Source organism: Chlorocebus sabaeus, chromosome 6 (genome assembly GCF_047675955.1).
Source record: "Chlorocebus sabaeus isolate Y175 chromosome 6, mChlSab1.0.hap1, whole genome shotgun sequence".
NCBI lineage: Eukaryota > Metazoa > Chordata > Mammalia > Primates > Cercopithecidae > Chlorocebus > Chlorocebus sabaeus.
Window position 1 is genome coordinate 43,500,100 of NC_132909.1, and position 18,474 is coordinate 43,518,573.

Sequence of the window (18,474 nt, forward strand, 5' to 3'; positions counted from 1 at the left end):
GCTGGCCCCATTCTGGGCACACTGGGCCTGTCTCCAGGTTCCAGCCCCTCCCGCTGGCTCCTCCCACTCACCTGTGTGAGGTGCGCATGTCCACGGGTCCATCACCCACCAGCCCTTCGCCTCTGCCCATTGCCACGGCCGTGACCTCTGCTGCCCTCAGCAATCCTTGGGCTGGACCCGCTCCTGGCTCAGGTGTCACCCTCATGTCTCCGTCAGTGTTTAAATCTGAAGCCAACAATCCTCTCTCCATTTTTATTTTCTTGCTCTCCACATCGTCCTCTGTTGGGTCCCGTTCAAGCGCTCGTTTCTGACTCCGTGTTCGGCATGCTTCTTCGGTCATTCTGAACTTGTGAGGGAGGAGAAGACACAACATTTTAACTGGGTGCAACGAAGGTGCCACCTTCTTGGAAACTTTTCAGTGTTGCTTTCAGTGTTTTCCTCCCTATGGGAGGATGGCAAAAGAATGTACAACAAACGCAGGGCCCAGAAAAGCATCCCCAGGACATTTCATCACTGCCTTGAGGAAGGCGAGGCAGGATGGGGGTGTCCCCAGCCTCCACCGTGTGGCTGAACACTGGTGGAGCCAAGCTATACCCTGCCCGGTTGGGGGCGAGAGGCAGCAGGGAGCTGGACGGGAGCAGTGGAAGGCAGCTGCTTATCAGCAAGGAAAGGCTCAACAGCAAACAGAGGAAAAGTTGTTCTAGATCTGAACTACCTGCCTTTGGGATTTTGAGCACCTGCAATGTCTGGAATCCAGGAGGGCGGTGACTGCACTGTTCCAGGAACAGGGTCAGGGCCTGAGACTAGCCCTACACTGTGGTGACTTGAGTTAACCCCAGCTTCTCCCCTTCAGTGAAGGGAGGTCTCCTCACTCCCTGCTCACCTCTGGGGAGTGGGGACTGGGGGTCACATTTAACCCTTTGGTTGCCGGCAAGGTACACTTTGAGTAGGGTGAGGCCTGGCCCATCAACACGCCACCGCCCTGTACCTGCAGCACACACATATCTTGATTTAAAGAAGAAAGAAAAAGAAGAAAAAAACAGCTGAGTCAGTTTTTGATCCCATGACATCACTGGGCTCCACATGACCCTTCCCAGGATTCAGTAGGAGAGACAAAGCACTTTCCAGAAAACCAGTCTGAACCGGTTCCAGACAACAGGCTGAAGTGTTGTTAACCCTCACGGAGACAGGACGACAGCACAGCGATGTCTGTCTGCAGGGAGGCGGCTGGCATTCCATAGCAGGGGCTGGGACACTGGCACTCTTAAAGGGGCCGCTCCAATCCCTGGCCTCGACGCCCCAACAGGACAGGTCACAGGAATTGAGACAGGGAGAGTCAGGTTCTTAAAAAAGCATCCCAATGTTTACCAGGAAACAAAAGAGAAATTTAGCAGCTGAGCTCTAGTAGAATTCCCGAGGTGTCACAGTTTTCCATGGGATGGTTGGCGCCCACTTGGGCCCCACAGAGAGCCCTGATTCACACCTGTGGCATGCTTCATGCTGAAGCCCTCTGGTCCTGTGTCCTCACAGGCAGGGCACTCATCTTGCCAGAGTCTTTGTTTCCTCACTGGCAAACACCCTGGGGAGGCCTTCCCAGGTAGAGCCAGGCAGACCCAGTCTGGAGGCTGGGGACAGCACAAGGCAACACAGGGGTCCTGTCACCATCCATGGGACATGCTCCAGAGCTGACTCATCTGCAGCTTCCTTAAAGGAGCCGATTTCACAAATGAGCAATAGCACAAGGCCCTGCCCAAATGTGCCCCCTTATGCACTCAGACTGAAAGGAAGAGACAGCTGCTTCATGCTCCTGGAGCCAGAGGGAAAGCAGGCCATCTACACGTGTGTCATGCCAGTGTGGTCCAGCCAGGGCACCCGGGCACCGGCTCAAAACACTGGGGTCTCCTCAAGGCCAGGAAACCACTGGTGTGCTTTGCACAAGCCCAGAGCTGCTCTGTGCTCCCTCCCTACCCCGTCTCTCTCTCACCACCACCCAGGTGCCACAGTTGACCCCTAACATGACCAGGCTGAGGCAGGGAGATCCGAAATCTCAAGGGCACGGGCTTTCAGACTTGCCCCCACCTGTCTCCAGCCCCTCCGGCATCCCAGCCTGCACCTACCACCTACCCGACACCAACTGTGCAGCCTCCGCTGCTCCCCGCCGGCCAGCCTGTACACCCCCGCCCCCGCTCCTGCTCAGCTGCCCCTCAGCTCCTCCATGGAATGGAGCCCAGGCAGACTATAGTTGAATGTGGAGGTCAAGGCCTCACTTCTCTGGGGGAGGTGAGGAATGCTACGGTGTCCCTCTCAGCCCTCAAGTTCTATGGTCTCTGTCCTTCCTTCCTCCGATGTGCCTTGCCCACAAACCCCATCTGAACTGCTCACTCATTAACAGTTTGCCTGTCCCACCTCCCGTGAGACCGCAGATAAGTCACTGCCCTCAGAGTGTAGGTCCCCTCTTCTCCTTTCATTTTCCTCACTGTAGGAGGGGTGGGACATTTATCCTTCAAGCATTGCCTTAGACAGCAGGTATATGCACTCCCAGGCCCAGGGCAGGGAGGAGCCTGTCTAGGTGAGAGATGAGGGGAGACCAGGACCTCGGACAAGTAGGGCCCCCACCCTATGGGTGAAGCTTCCCAGTCTGGCCTGATAACTACTGTTGGAGATGACGTCCCCAGGTGGACAGAGAGAATGCACTTCCACCTCCAGGACATAGCACCCTTCCCTGTGACTCAAAGAAACCCACATGCTCCCCACTCTGCCCCTGTTCCAGCCAGGCAGGGCCCCTCCCAGCACAGCCTCCTGCCCTGTAAGCCCTGGGCTCAGTTCCATGAAGCCCATCTGAACCCAAGACCCTGAATGAGTTCTCACGGCTGCTCTGGCCCACATGGACAAGGTGGAACTGATAGCCATATCAGGGGGGCTGTGCCTGTATAGCCTCACTTTGTGGTCACTGGTATAGGACCAGAGGCCACCCAAAGGTTCTGAGAGATGCAGGGCGGAGCAGGGCCTCAGATGCCCAGCAAGGCTGCTCCCTCCAGTCCCAGAGACTTCTCCTCTTGGGCCCCCCATTGTGATAGCAGGTCAGAGTCCTCAGCATAGGGCTGGCCGGTGTGTACTCAGGGTGCACAGCCACTCACTATGAAGCCTAAGGCCTGGAACTCTGCCAATCCCAGGCCCAGCACTGACGGCCGGCCTCACAGTGCCCGCCTGCCCTGTGCCTGTGCCTCCCAGAGGCAGGCCACTGCGGGGCTGGGCCCTGCGGCACCCCTCCCCCACCTCAGGAAGGACAGGCACAGCTGGAGAGGGCGGGGCCAGCCCCGCGAGTGCAGGGGGCTCCTTTGCCAGGAGGCTCCTCCACTGCCGAGACCAGTGACGCAGAACCTGCCACTGGCCAATCCTCGGCCACCACAGGACACTTGCTCCTGGGGAGGGCAGGTGCTGGTAAGGAGTGGCTCCTCCCTCCTCAAAGCAAGTGAGACCAGTGCCCCCAGTACAACAGGGCTGGCAGCCACCACACAGACCCAGGAGCAAAGTTGTCAGGAAGAAGAAAGCGCGACAGATGACTCCGGCAAAGAGCAGCAGTGGGGGGTGCATTAGAACACTTCCTAAAAGTAGGTGAAGAGGCTAGGTCACCCTGACTGGCAAATGAGGATTCATTTCAAAATTCCCAGTGAGAGGGGAGAGTGAGGGGAAGGCAGCTCCGGTGGCAGAAGTTCCAGGGCAGGCCTGTGCAGGAGCCGCCAGTGCACAGAGAGCATCCCCGTCCTGGAGGCCGAGATCCTCTGCCGGCTACTGCCCACACAGATGGATCCCAGGCCGAGATCCTCTGCCGGCTACTGCCCACACAGATGGATCCCAACAGCAGTGTGTCCGTTTGAAAGAGGAGAGCACCGAGGTTGCCAGGGCTGCCTGAGACACAAGGTTGAAAGTCAGCCTCACCCTCCGCCTCATTCTCTCCAAACACCCCAGGCCGGGCTGCAGGCCAGCACAGATGAGCAGCACCAGCAAGGCTGAGTGAGTATCAGTCTCCTCATCCCCACACACTGGGCTGGCAGGTGGTGGGGGCATAGCCCAGCTCCTCCTCAACTAGGGGCCAAAAGGGCAGGTTTCAGCCACACTAGAGACCCCACACAGACACAGCGCAGCTCTGACAGGGAGCACCTCCCTGGGCTTTAGGGCAGATACAAATGCTGCTTTATTTTCGTAAAATGCCACCATCCAACTGGCCTGAGAGCCTCAGGCAGAAAACATGTTCTAGAACCATTCCAAAAGGCTGACTGATGCTGTGGGAGGAACCGGAACTCTTAAAGAGGACTCGGGGGACAAAGAAAAGGCACCTAGCACACTTCTGGCACACCAGGCCAGTAAGCATCTCTTGATAATTAAAAGAGAAATTAAGTACATAGACACAAATCATAAAGCCAAACCCCTGAGGTCACACTGCTAATACTAACTCTACCATAAAATGCCATCTATAGCACCCATCACTAACATACCCACAGTAACACTCTTATTTCAGACAGGAAGAAAGTGAGGCTGCGCAGTAAGTGGGTTATAGCACTGGCGGGAGCAGCTGGGCTGATGCTCTGAACAGTGGATTTAAGGCGTCTTCCTGCCTCCTCACCTGACAGCAGCTCACCAAGCCTTCACCGCGGGCTGGGGACTCAGTGATGAACAAGACAGAGGGAACACCATCCGCCCCCCATGCTGGAAAAGGAGCGAAATGACAGAGGGTGTTGGTGACGGTGCTGTGGGGACACGAGGCAGAGCACGGGGCAGTCAGAGCACGCAGAGGGACGGGGGCTGGGCAAAACGGGCGGCTCCGGAAGTCAGCCCTGAAGGAGACAGGGCCCGAGCTGAGACGTGAACTGGGGGAAGCACTGGCCCAGACCGGAGGGGAGGAATCTGGCTTGCTCTAAAGGATCACCTGGCTGGAGGACCATGGGGCAGGGGAGCGGTTCCTATGGTACAGCTATACTGGGGAAGGGGACAGAGCAGAGTTCCAGGAGACATGGGCACTCCAGAGGGGTTGCTTTCTTCCACTTGTTTTTGCCTGAGCAACTAGACCAGTGGGGCTGGCTTTATCTGAGATGGGGAGGAGCAGATTTGAGGAAAGAAGGTTGGGCTACAATTTGGATGTGCTGAGTGCAAGGCCCATGATGAGTCCCATGGAGATGTGGAGGAGCAGAGCCCTGAACCTGGGGGCAGCCACTGTCCTCAGGAGGCACAGGGCACTTTGGGGCACCTTCTCCTATCAGGAAGGAAGAAGGGCCCATGAAGCAACCAGTGCTGAGTCAGACGACGACGACAGGGTCGAGGTGCTAGCCTCGCTGGCTGTGAGCTGCGCCCAACACTCAAGATACAAGGGCCCTACAGGCACGCAGCTGCAGCAAGCCTGCGCCCAGGTGCCCACCTCCAGAGCGCCCCTGTGGCCCTGCCCTTCACAGAGATAGATGCACAGCACAGATGGCCCTCTGGACCCAGAACCCCTGTCTACTCTCCTCCCGGCAACATAGCCTGACGAAGCTCCCAAAGCCACATTCTGGATCTGCACCCCCTTCAGTGGTTCCCCCACTTCCTAAGAGTCAAACCAAGGTACCTCGTTGTGGCCCAGAAGGACCTGTGGAGGGGGTAAGGAGAGAATAGGTGGGCCAAGTTTTGGCATTGGCAGTGCCTGCCTGACAAGCATACACCTTTCTATGCAGAACAGACACCTCCATCTGCTCAGAACTGTGGCCCGAGCCACTTCCTGATGCACATCTCTGAGTAACAGTGACTGGAACTCATTCCGGAAGGAAGACACACCAGAAACAGCAGCTCTGGACTTCTCAACATCAAACTTTGTTAAGACCAAGTACAAAAGATACAACTTAACTTGGGAGACAGGTGTTCCAAGCAGTCGGCTTCTACAACTAGACACAGCAGGGAACAAAGACTTGGTCTCAGCTCCATCACACACCCGCTGGCTGGCCAGGGACCAGGGGAGAGGCCGGTCAATCAATCACAGGACCAAGGACACAAGATGGACACAGAAGCTTCAGTGGGCCGAGAGAGGACGCCACTGCCCCTTCTTCCACAGTATTTATCGAAGATGTCCACGCAGCTTAAATCATCTACCTTCTGTGCCACATGCTAGAGACTCAAATTCTAAACAGTCAACCCAAACATTTCTCTTTAAGAAACAAGGTCTGAGTCTCAGTTTCCCCATCCCTACTTCACAGCCAATACTATGTGAAGAACAATGGAAAGAACTGTGAGAGAAAAGTTGCAGAATAGCATAGTACCATCTGCATGGTTTTTTTTAAAAAAGGTGTATACAGGGGAAAAAATGAAAGCAACTTCACTAAGATCAAAACTGAAAGGAACTGGACCAAAATCAGTAGTAGTAATCTCTGAAGAGTAGATTATTAAGAAACTTTCACTTACTATAGTAAACATTTCTGTATTGCTTGAATTCTTTCTGTTAACAGTGACTATGAATCAGTCCTGTACTCAAAGAAAGCAAGGATTAAAAAAGAAAACCAGATAAAACAACAGCCCCACCTGCTAAGGATAAGAATCAAAAGCACGAGTGTGAAGCCAGGCACAGTGGCACATGCCTGTAGTCCCAGCTACTCAGGAGACCAAGGCAGGAGCATCACTTGAGCCTAGGTGTATGAGTCCAGCCTGGGCAACACAGTGACGCCTTGTTTCTTAAAGAAAAAAGGACAGAAAGAAACTAACAAAGAAAGACAGTACCGCATCCAGGCGAGGAGGAAGGCGACTCCCCAGGGTGAGAAGCTCTGGAGAGACGGCGGAGGAGGCCAGCTCCTCCAACACTCCAACACACAGGACCAAGGACACAAGATGGACATAGAAGCTTCAGTGGGCCAAGAGAGGGTACCACTGCCCCTTCTTCCACAGTGTTTATTGAAGATGTTCACACAGCTTAAATCATCTATCTTCTGTGCCACGTGCTAGAGACTCTCAAAATCTAAACAGTCAACCTAAACCCCTCAGCTCATCCCCACAGCCCGCCTTCTACATGGGCCACGAGCCTCCCTGAGTGGCTACCACAGTGACCACCAGGCCACAGCGTACCTCACCAGGACTATGATGAGGGCCCTGGCAACAATCTCCATGCCACTCAGGAGTTTCATTCTCTCCCCGCAACTCAATGTTGAGCTCTTCAATAGAATAAACTTTTTTCCCCCATTCATCTTCACTTTCAGTGTAGAGCAAAGAGTATAGGCTTGGTATGCACTGCTGAGTTACGCCTACGTTTCTGTAAATTAGTCTCATGAAGCATGTGATTCCTGGGGTTGCCCTACAGGGCAAAGAGGAGCAAACAAGTAAAGTGCTTTCATTAAAAACTCCAAGACATGGGGACTGAGATGGCGTCTCCCAGACTGAGGCCAGGGCAGGAAAAGGAATCAGGTGAGACGTTCCAGGCAGGGGAACCGCATGCGCCAAGCAGCTGAGCCGGGAGGGTCTCAAGGCAAGAAACGGAAAGCCGTGGTGAGTCCTGAACTAAAGGCTTTCTCAAAAGGAGAACAGATGTCTACTACTACTCACTGGCTGACGCTGGGTTCATAACCCTTGGTGGCCTGAAAATAAAGACACACCAGAGATACACGCATCTTCTCTCTCACATGTTATCAGGATGGACCCCAGCCCAGCCAGCTGGCTAGGAGCCCCCTGAGCCTTCAAAGACGCCAGACTGAGAGATCGTCTCCCTGCTGTGGTCCTAGGACAAGACCAGCAGTGGGGAGGTGCATGCTGGCTGGAGCCAAGTGCCTCTCACTGAGAGCCTGCATGAGTTGGAGACAGGCACGTGTCACCCCACAAGGTACAGGCAACTGAAGTCTGGCTGGGTGAAAGTCCAGGCTAGGTCTGAACTCAGGCCACCACACCTCTGTCTAGGTGGCCACTCTGATGAGTCTTCCACGGTATGCTACAAAGGGCCTTTTGTTATTCTTACCTTTTTTTTTTTTTTTTTTTTTTGACAAGGAGTCTAGCTCTGTCGCCCAGGCTGGAGTGCAGTGGCATCATCTCGGCTCACTGCAAGCTCCGCCTCCCGGGTTCATGCCATTCTCCTGCCTCAGCCTCCCAGCAGCTGGGACTACAGGCGCCCACCACCACGCCTGGCTAATTTTTTGTATTTTTTAGTAGAGACAGGGCTTCACCGTGTTAGCCAGGATGGTCTCAATCTCCTGACCTCGTGATCCGCCCGTCTCGGCCTCCCAAAGTGCTGGGATTACAGGCGTGAGCCACCACGCCTGCCCTTGTTAATCATGTTTAAACTGCATTCACCTGGAGTGAAAGGCACAGGTGGGGCTCAAAGGAGAGCTGCATACATGTGAGGAGGAGGATGGAACAGCCATTCTCAGATGTCTCCAGGCAAGACTGAATCTAGACTTGCCCTGTCTGGGGCAATGGGAGGCCCCTGGGAACAACCTGCAGCCAGAAGGTATGAGCCCTCAGAATATCCCAACTACTCACCAGATAACAGACTCTGTGACAGCAGGTACAACATCTTGTCCATGTCCCTGGGGTGGCCCCACTTCTGGAAGAGTGTCAGTCACAGAGTAGGTGTGCTGCACATACTGGGTGCGTGAACAGAGGTATCACAGATAGGAGTGCTCTGAGTTGGGGGACTGGATCGGACACTTCAAACTCACTTTCAGCACGAGGATCCTCAGGGTCTGATCCAAATCTATTGCTCCTTTGTAATTAACAGAAGCATGGGGATCTTCTAATTTTTAAAGGCAAAACACCTAACAATGATTGAGCATTTACCCCACAACCACCTGTAAGGTAAATACTCTCATCAGCCGCCTTTTTGCAGGTGGGGAAACCGAGGCACGAAAGTATCTGGTCAGCCATCAGAAGGCCCCATCAACCACTCAAAGTCAGACCTGAAGACTCCAAAGGACAAGGGGAACCCTGCACCTGTGGCAATTTGGGCTTGACCTTGCCCTCTCACACCAAGGGGTCCAGATGAGATATTAAGTGATTATAACTTTATTGTCATGAATGACAGCGAACCTTCTGGTGTTTGCCTTTACCTTCAAAGTATGGTTAAGTTTTGCTGTAGCACAACAGAGGCAGCACTCTTAAAAACCACTGCAGGATGCAAACCCATGTGATAAAAACACAGGGCTTATGGACATAAGGGGGTTAGGGACACAGTACTTCAAAACTTCACCTATGACATACAACAGGAGCCCAAGCAATGACACATGTGGATATACGGGCAGCACAGCTGCATACACGCTCAGTGGCTGAGAAATACACAAACGTTGCATGCCTGACCCTCACCTCGGGGAAGACTTGCTGCTTGCTGTGGGCATGGGTGGGTTGCCATTTCTGCTGGAGGGAGGCTGTCTGACCCCAGAAAGAGATGGGGTGTGGCCCGCAAAGTGTGGGACCTCGCGGGGGCTTGGTGCATGTCTGAGGTGTGGGCAGTTTTATTTCATATCCTCACAGGTGCTCTATTAAACTGGGAACAGTTTTCTAGATTCACCTAATGCAAGAGTTGGCAAACTTTTTCTTAAAATGCTACACAGTAAATAATTTTGGCTCTGCTGGCCATTTAGTCTGTCAGGAGTCCTCAGCTCTGTGGTTCTGACAGGACGGCTCTCCCTTGAGACCCTTGGAGGATTATTTCCAGGAACCCCTTGGATGCCAAAATTCCAGATGCTCAATCCCGGATATACAATGGTGTAGTATTAGCATACAACCTATGTACATCCTTCCATATGCTTTAGTAAGTCACCTCTAGATTACTTATAATACTCCATAAAATGTAAATGCTATGTAAACAGCTGTTATACTATAGTTTTATTTGTATTATTTTATGTTGTACTGTTTTTTCCATTTTTTTTTCTTCCAAAAAAAATTTTTTTTAAGAGCCAGAGTCTTGCTCTGTCACCCAGGCTGGAGTGGAGTGGCGTGATCTCGGCTCACTGCAACCTCCGTCTCCCGGGTTCAAGCAATTCTCCTGCCTCAGCCTCCTGAGTAGCTGGGACTACAAGCACACGCCACCATGCCTGGCTAATATTTTGTATTTTAGTAGAGACGGGGTTTCACTGTGTTGCCCAGGCTGGTCTCGAACTCCTGAACTCAGGCAATCCACCCACCTCGGCCTCCCAAAGTGCTAGGATTACAGGTGTGAGTTACCATGCCCGGCCCCCAAAAATAATTTCTTTAAGAGATGGGGTCCCACTGCATTGCCCAGGCTGGTCTCAAGCTCCTGGACTCAAGAGATCCCCCTGCCTCAGCCTCCCAAGTAGCTAGAATTACAAGCACATACCACCATGCCTGCTTACCCCCAATTTTTTTCAATCCACAGTTGATAGAACTCAAAGACGCAAAACACGAGGATATGGAGGCCTAACTGTACATACCTGAATGCGCGTGTCTGTGAATTAAACTTTATTTACCAAAACAGGCCACCACTTGGTGGGCCGCAGTTTTCCAATCCCTAGCCTAGTGTTCAGAAGAATCTGAACAAAACCAGACGCAACCATTGCAACATTTGTGTTCCACCTCAACGGTCCTCTTAACACATCAATCGTGTTGGAACAAATCTACTTTTACAAAATCAGCCTTAGAGCAGAATGGACTACAGAGAAAAGTAGGTTTCAAAACCAGAACTCTAAGGGGGTGGGAGGGCAGGTGCAGTGGCTCACACCTGTAATCCCAACTCTTTGGGAGGTCGAGGAGGGAGGATCACTAGAGCCTAGGAATTCAAGATAAGCCTGGGCAACAAAGGGAGACTTCATCTCCAATAAATGTTTTTTCTTTTTTCTTTATTTTTTGAGACAAGGTCTCACTCTCACCCAGGATGGGGGCAATGTCTTGATCTCAGCTCACTGCAACCTCCACCTCCCAGGTTCAAGCGATCTTCCCCTAGCTGGGACCACTGGTGGGTGCCAACACGCCCAGCTAATTTTCTGTATTTTTGGAACAGATGGGATTTTACCATGTTGCTCAGGCTAGTCTCACACTCCTGAGCTCAGGTGATCCACCCACCTCAGCCTCCCAAAGTGCTGGGATTACAGGCGTAAGCCACTGCACCTGGCCTCCTGATAAAAATGTTTTAAGCTGGGTGCAGTGGCTCATGCCTATAATCCCAGCACTTTGGGAGGCTGAGGTGGGTGGATCACCTGAGGTTGGGAGTTCAAGATCAGCCTGACCAACATGGAGAAACCCCATCTCTACTAAAAATACAAAGTTAGCCGGGTGTGGTGGTGCATACCTGTACTCCCAGCTACTCCAGGGGCTGAGGCAGGAGAATCGCTTAACCTAGGAGGTGGAGGTTGCGGTGAGCCGAGATTGCACCATTGCACTCCAGCCTGGGCAACAAGAACGAAACTCTGTCTCAAAAGCAAAACAAAAACAAAAAACAAACACAAAAACAAAACATAGGCCGGGCGTGGTGGCTCATGCCTGTAATCCCAGCACTTTGGGAGGCCAAGGTGAGAGGATTACAAGGTCAGGAGATCAAGACCATCCTGGCTAACACGGTGAAACCCCATCTTTACTAAACAGAACACAAAGAATTAGCCGGGTGTGGTGGTGGTGGGCACCTGTAGTCCCAGCTACTTGGGAGGCTGAGCCAGGAGAATGGCGTGAACCCAGGAGGCGGTGCTTGCAGTGAGCCAAGACCGTGCCACTGCATTCCAGCCTGGGTGACAGAGCAAGACTGTCTCAAAAAAAACCCCAACAAACCACACACACACAAAATTTGACCAGGCGTGGTGGTTCATGCCTGTAGTCCTAGCACTTTGGGAGGCCAAGGCGGGTGGATCACGAGGCCAGGAGTTTGAGACCAGCCTGGCCAAGATGGTGAAACCCCATCTCTACTAAAAACACAAAAATGAGGCAGGCGTGGTGGCAGGCACCTGTAAGCCCAGCTACTCAGGAGGCTGAGGCAGAGAACTGCTTGAACCCAGGAGGCAGAGGGTGCAGTGAGCTGAGATCGCACCACTGCATTCCAGGCTGGGCGACAGAGTGAGACTCCATCTCAAAAAATAAATTAAAAAAATTAAAAAATAGCCAGTTGTGGTGGTGCATGCCTGTGGTCTCAGCTACGCAGGAGGCTGAGGTGGAAGGACTGCTTGAGTCCAGGAGGTCAAGGCTGCAGTGAGCTGTGACTGTGCCATTGCACTCCAGCCTGGGCAATAGAGCAAGACTTTCTATGTGGGGGGACAGCAGACGGACTCGAATGTGTAAATTCAATCCAGGGCAAGGACTCAAGGTTAACTCTTTTGACAAGTCAGAAGGAAATTTAGTTTCAAAAAGTGCTATGTGCAGACAAGACAGCTTGCTACAGGGTCAATTTTATAGTGTCCTAAAAGCCCACACTTAGAACACTCAAGATAAATAGGTCCCCAGTAGAAGGAAATTATGTGCTATAAACTCAATTGCTGCAGTGGATGAAACTTTAACCCAGTTACAGAAACAAGCACTCCCTAAGCACAGGTGCCTGAGAATCACACCAAAGCCCTAAGGAAAAGCACGGGGCTGAGAAAGACCTGAGGGGCACAAGCCCAGCCTGGGGGCCCAGGAGAAGCCTCACTGAGGAGGGGAGGTTTCAGTCACAGTGCAAGCGCAAGGTGTGAACCAAACACACCACTGAGGCTGATTGCTGGAGGAATGGGGGCTCAGGGATGCCCAGTGGCAGGAAGGGAGTCACAGGGCACGGGCTTCCCAGGTAACCAGGATTGACCATCACCTTTGAGGACTGAGGGAAAGCGAGGTCATTTGTGCCAGGGAAACCCTGAGGACGCATTACCTGGTTTTGGGGGGACACACAGGAGGACAAGGTCCACACCCAGCCAGTGTGACCTCTCCCAACTAATGCTCTGCCCTACACATGACTGTCCCACTCCGAGGCAGGATCTGGACAGGCAGGTAACCTACACCATGTCCTGTCCCACAGAATGAATCAAGGTCCCAAAACAAAGTTACTGTGGGTGGCTAAAGGTCTTCGTGTGGTACATTTTGCCTGTGGCTTCAGCTCCTCAGCCCAGCCCCAGCCCAGGGGTTGAGTAGAACCACCAGGACCTGTCCTGCCCACTGCCACGCCCTGCCTTGGTCCTTCGATTCTGCACGTCACTTCACCCCCCAGCCTGGGGGCGATCTATGTCCTGTCCAGCTCACACTGGGGCTCCCTGGACTTGGGGTCTGGACATGGATTCTCTAAATCTTCTGCCTGGTTGAGAGGCTGATGCAGTTCAACAGGTAGACAACCACTTTACAAAAACAGGAGATGGAACTAACACATTCTTCTGTCCTGTTGAAGGTGCCAAGTCACTGTTACAAAGGCTTCCCACAAGATGGGCAGTCTCCCCGTTAGCCTCTGACAGCCACAGCAAGGCTCTCAGTGCCTGAGCAGGGACTCCTTGGCCCCACCGGGGCTGTGGGCTCCAGGGAAGCCAAGGGCAACAGAAGACTGGGAAGGGGACAAGGAACGCATGGTGCCCAAGAAGTAAGAGCATCTGACCCTGTAGGAAAGGCAGATGACAGACAAAGGAAACAGTGGGACAGCAGACAGACACCTCCCTGCCCTGCGAAGCATACACTAGTTACACACAGAGCAATCTTGCACAACACATGCGTGTATACTCATACGCATGCACAGTTTTTCATCCCCTCCTCCCACTTCTGAGTCTTGCTCAATTGTCTCAGAAAACATCTTTCTGGCCAGAGGCAGTGGCTCATGTCTATAATCCCAGCACTTTGGGAGGCCAAGAAGGGAGGCTCGCTTGAGTCCAGGGGTTCAAGGCTGCAATGATCGCACCATTGCACTTGCAGCCTGGGTAACAGAGCAAGACCCTGTCTCTAAAAAAAAGAAGAAAAAAAGTCTTTCTTCTGCGTTTAATTCTGAGCAAAAGAACAGTAGTTCTCAAGAGCAATCAGCATCCACACAGCTACTGATCTACTTGTCTCAAGAATATGGAAAACCACAAAGTATGGTTTTCAGACACAAGGGCCGGAATTACCAAGTTGTAGAGCATGTAAAGGAGCCCTGAGCCCTGCTGAGTCTCACACACATTCCCACCCGCCTACTTCACTTCAATCCACACTACTTTGTTGGCCCCGCAAATTCTCATCAAGCTGGACAGAGCCACAGAACGTCCTCAACTCACTGGCACTGCAACCTTGCTCGCTGGTTCTACTTCATGCCGAAAACATGGTAGTGTCAGCTTCCAGAGAAGCCACAAGAACTGACTTGTTGGCTGTTGCACATCTGGATGATGCGTGAACTCAGAAGGAAACTTCTGCAGCATGAGGAGCCTGATCAGTGCCTGGGACACCCCTTCTAATTCACAGCCCACCTGGCCCCATGGGACAGGGACCAATGATGGGCTCCTCAACTCGACCATGCCTGACGACAAAGATTCACCCTGCGCCAAACATTGACCTCCCCGAGGCACATCCTCAGTGGAGGACAGGCAGAGGAGCAGCTCAGGTCTCAGCCCTCACAGGAGCACAGACCCAGCAAGGCCTGGGAGATGTGTGCAAATCACTATTTTGTTACAAGGCAACACTGGAAAAGGTATCCAGCATGCTGGTCCAAAGGAAGAGAGAAGAATCTAGAAATGCTTCATTTGAGCTGGGTCCCAAAGGGTAGAGTCTAGATTTGTAGAGATGGAAGAAAGAGGAAACGGTAGCATAAATGGTGACGTGACAGAAAAACACAGCACTGTGAAAATGAGTCTCCAAGAAAAGCAGATGAAGCCAAAATAAAAGGAGATTCAAACTCTTTTGGTTTTATTTTCTTTTTTTCTTATACCCAGAGAAGGTAGAAGAGATTCAAACTTTTTTTTCTTTTTGAGACGGAGTCTCGTTCTGTCATCAGGCTCCTGGAGTGCAGTGGCGTGATCTTGGCTCACTGCAATCTCCACCTCCCTAGTTCAAGCGATTCCCCTGCCTCAGCCTCCCAAGTAGCTGCAATTATAGGCACGCACCACCACACACAGCTAATTTTATTTTTTTTTTGTATTTTAGTACAGACGGGGTTTCACCGTGTTGGCCAGGATGGTCTCGATCTCCTGACCTCATGATCCGGCTGTAATCCCAAGGTGCTGGGATTACAGGAGGAAGCCACCACGCCCACCCCACTTTTTAAAAGTCTGAATCTCAGCCAAGTGCGGTGGCTCACTCCTGTAATATCAGCATTTTGGGAGGCTGAGGCAGGCGGATGACAAGGTCAGGAGTTCAAGACCAGCCTGGCCAACATGGTGAAACCCCATCTCTACTAAAAATACAAAAAATTAGCTGGGCGTAGTGGCGGGCCCCTGTAATCCCAGCTACTCGGGAGGCTGAGGCAGGGGAATTGTTTGAAACCAGGAGGCAGAGGTTGCAGTGAGCTGAGATCATGCCACTGTACTCCAGCCTGGGAGACAAGAGCGAAACTCCGTCTCAAACAAAACGAACAAAAAAAAAAGTGTTTTTTTAAATGTAATGAGGTTGCTTGGTGAAAGAAAGCAGCCTGGTACAGAGGCCACACTTGTATTCAGCTGAATACGATTAACAAAAAGCCCCTACATAACCCCCAGCACCTTTGTGGTAGGGGGATCTCGACTGCCCCCTAGCCTGTGAGAGGAGGCCTGAAACCTTTAACAGGTCCTGAAGAAGAGAAACCTGAAAGCTGTCAAAAGGCACAGAACACACTCCAAAAAGACATGAGCAGCACACATCCAATTCAAGTGAAGTACCTCCCCTCAGGCCACCAAATACATAAATTTGACCACAAGCGTTCCCTGGAGGGGGGTGAGCAACAGCCCCCACAGGTGTTCCTTACCCCAGCACTTCCAGGAAGGCGCTATTTACAAGTGCCATGCTCAGCTCTGACAGAGGGAGAGGGGCATCTACTGCCTCCTCCTAACAGGGCACATGTGACAACCGAGGAGTGCCTAGTGCTGTGCTGCTGAATGGCAGGGTCCCTTCCTAGCATTTCATCTGAAATGTTAAGACCCATGAATATAAGCTGGTTCCCATCACCAGACAGTGGGCAGGGTCTGAGGCAACAACCAGGACATCCATCCCATCATCTCTAGTCCTTGGTTCTAGAGCTACTCAGAAATGCAGGTAATTAAGAATGAAAGGGGCCAGGTGCAGTGGCTCATGCCTGTTAATACCAGCACTTTGGAAGGTCAAGGCAAGAGGATCCCTTGAGGACAGGAGCTCAAGATCAGCCTGGGCAACATGGCAAGACCCTGTCTCTACAAAAAAAAAAAAAAAAAAAACAACACACACACACATTTTAATTTAAGATAAATAAAAGAATGAAGGAAGTAAAAAGAAAAGGCATCTCCGGCCGGGCGCGGTGGCTCAAGCCTGTAATCCCAGCACTTTGGGAGGCCAAGACGGGTGGATCACGAGGTCAGGAGATCGAGACCATCCTGGCTAACACGGTGAAACCCCGTCTCTACTAAAAAATACAAAAAAACTAGCCGGGCGAGGTGGCGGACGCCTGTAGTCCCAGCTACTCGGGAGGCTGAGGCAGGAGAATGGCGTGAACCCGGGAGGCGGAGCTTGCAGTGAGCTGAGATCAGGCCACTGCACTCCAGCCTGGGCGACAGAGCGGAGACTCCGTCCCCAAAAAAAAAAAAAAGAAAAGAAAAGGAAAGGCATCTCCGGCTTTCCCATTTACAAATAAATGCACACTTAAAATCTCATGTGTTTCAGGTAGAGGACTTGTAAATGATGCCTCCAAAATATTTTTTTAAATCAATTTATTAAGTTTTTTAGACAGGATCTCACTCTCTTGCTCAGGATGGAGTGCAGTGGCGTGACTACAGCTTACTGTAGCTTCAACCTCCCGGGCTGAAGCGATCCTCCCACCTTAGCCTCCCGAGATCACAGGTGGGCACCACCATACTGGGCTAATTTTTGTAGAGACAGAATTTCAACCATGTTGCCCAGGCTGGATTTTTTTTTTTTTTTTTTTTTGGATACATTTAACAAAGTAAACCTAGAGAGCAAAACATCACGGAAACATACCCAGGTATATTATATATACACTCAAGTGACCATCAATTTTTTTTTTTTTTTTTTTTTTTTTTTGAGACAGAGTCTGGCTCTGTCACCCAAGCTGGAGTGCAGTGGCTGGATCTCGGCTCACTACAAACTCTGCCTCCCAGGTTTATGCCATTCTCCTGCCTCAGCCTCTCGAGTAGCTGGGACTACAGGCGCCCGCCACCTCGCCCGGCTAGGTTTTTGTATTTTTTAGTAGAGACGGGGTTTCACCGTGTTAGCCAGGATGGTCTCGATCTCCTGACCTCATGATCCGCCCGTCTCGGCCTCCCAAAGTGCTGGGATTACAGGCTTGAGCCACCGCACCTGGCCGACCATCAATGTTTTAAAAATAAAATCTTTCAGGTCTGGTGGCACGTGTGCATGTAGTTCCAGCTACTATGAAGGCCAAAGCAGGTGGAATGCTTAAGCCCAGGAGTTTGAAACCGCCTGGACCCTGTCTCTAAAAATAAATAACATCTAGATGGTCTGCAAATTCCTAAATGTAACTCACACTAAGCCTGCACAGCGGAAGAGCCGCTCTGGTAGCCTCTCACTCCAGCACTCTGTGCAGAGCAAAGCTGTTTTGGGCATAAGTTGTCTCCAGAAAATAGATCACTGTTCCCAATAACCAACAGCCCTCCCATGGTGTGCCCCACCGCTCAGACTCACCACAGAATTGTTCAGGGCCAGCCTGGGACAGACAGGTCCCCAGACCCCAACCTCCCTCTCTGGGGTCATCTGGGGAAAAAAATAAACTGGAGAAGCATAGTTCTGAACCAGGGAAGATGGTGTAGAGATTATGCCATCTTCCAGAGACACAGATGATAGCCTGAAAACTCCCAAAACCAGGGACAATAGTGTCCACACACGGGCCACGAAAGAGCCCCACAAGGATCACAATTAGCTGCTTCTGTACATTGGCCCTGTGTCTCAGCTTGGGGGTCCTTCTGGGTAACATGAGATGAAAGCCTGTCTTCACCCCCAAGTTGTACCAGACAATAGGAAAAAGCACACCTAAACTGATCACAGGTTTTATGAGGAAAAAGACAGGTAGCAAATAAGCAACTTTAAAATTACTGCTAGTCCGGGAGCGGTGGCTCACGCTTGTAATCCCAGCACTTTGGGATCCTGAGGCTGGCAGATCATTTGAGTTCAGGACTTCGAGACCAGCCTGGCCAACATGGTGAAACCCCATCTCTACAAAAAAATTTAAAAATTAGCTAGCACGGTGGTGGGCGCCTTTAATCTCAGCTACCCAGAAAGCTGAAGCAGGAGAATTGCTTGAACCCGGGAGGCGGAGGTTGCAGTGAGTCGAGATTGTGCCACTGCACTCCAGCCTGAGAGACAGAGAGACTCCGTCTCAAAAACAACACAACACAACACAACATAACCACCAATAGCTCCCTGTGCTCACACTGAAGATTAGGACTTGGTTTCTGTGTATGACATCTCAGAACTGCT

General features: G+C 51.8%; 1 protein-coding gene across 12 annotated transcripts in view; it reads right to left on the reverse strand.

The window, feature by feature from the left end:
• GATAD2A (GATA zinc finger domain containing 2A) overlaps positions 1-18,474 on the reverse strand; it is a 126,216-nt gene that overhangs the window by 45,414 nt on the left and 62,328 nt on the right. For 7 of the 12 annotated variants that reach the window (XM_037992263.2, XM_007995934.3, XM_007995931.3 and 4 more), the window contains one exon: positions 72-346. In XM_037992263.2, the coding sequence (XP_037848191.1) occupies positions 72-340 (269 nt within the window). In that variant the 5' untranslated portion in view covers positions 341-346. The remainder of the gene's footprint in view (positions 1-71; positions 347-18,474) is intronic. The other 5 variants (XM_037992264.2, XM_007995936.3, XM_007995937.3 and 2 more) reach the window with 1 other exon arrangement.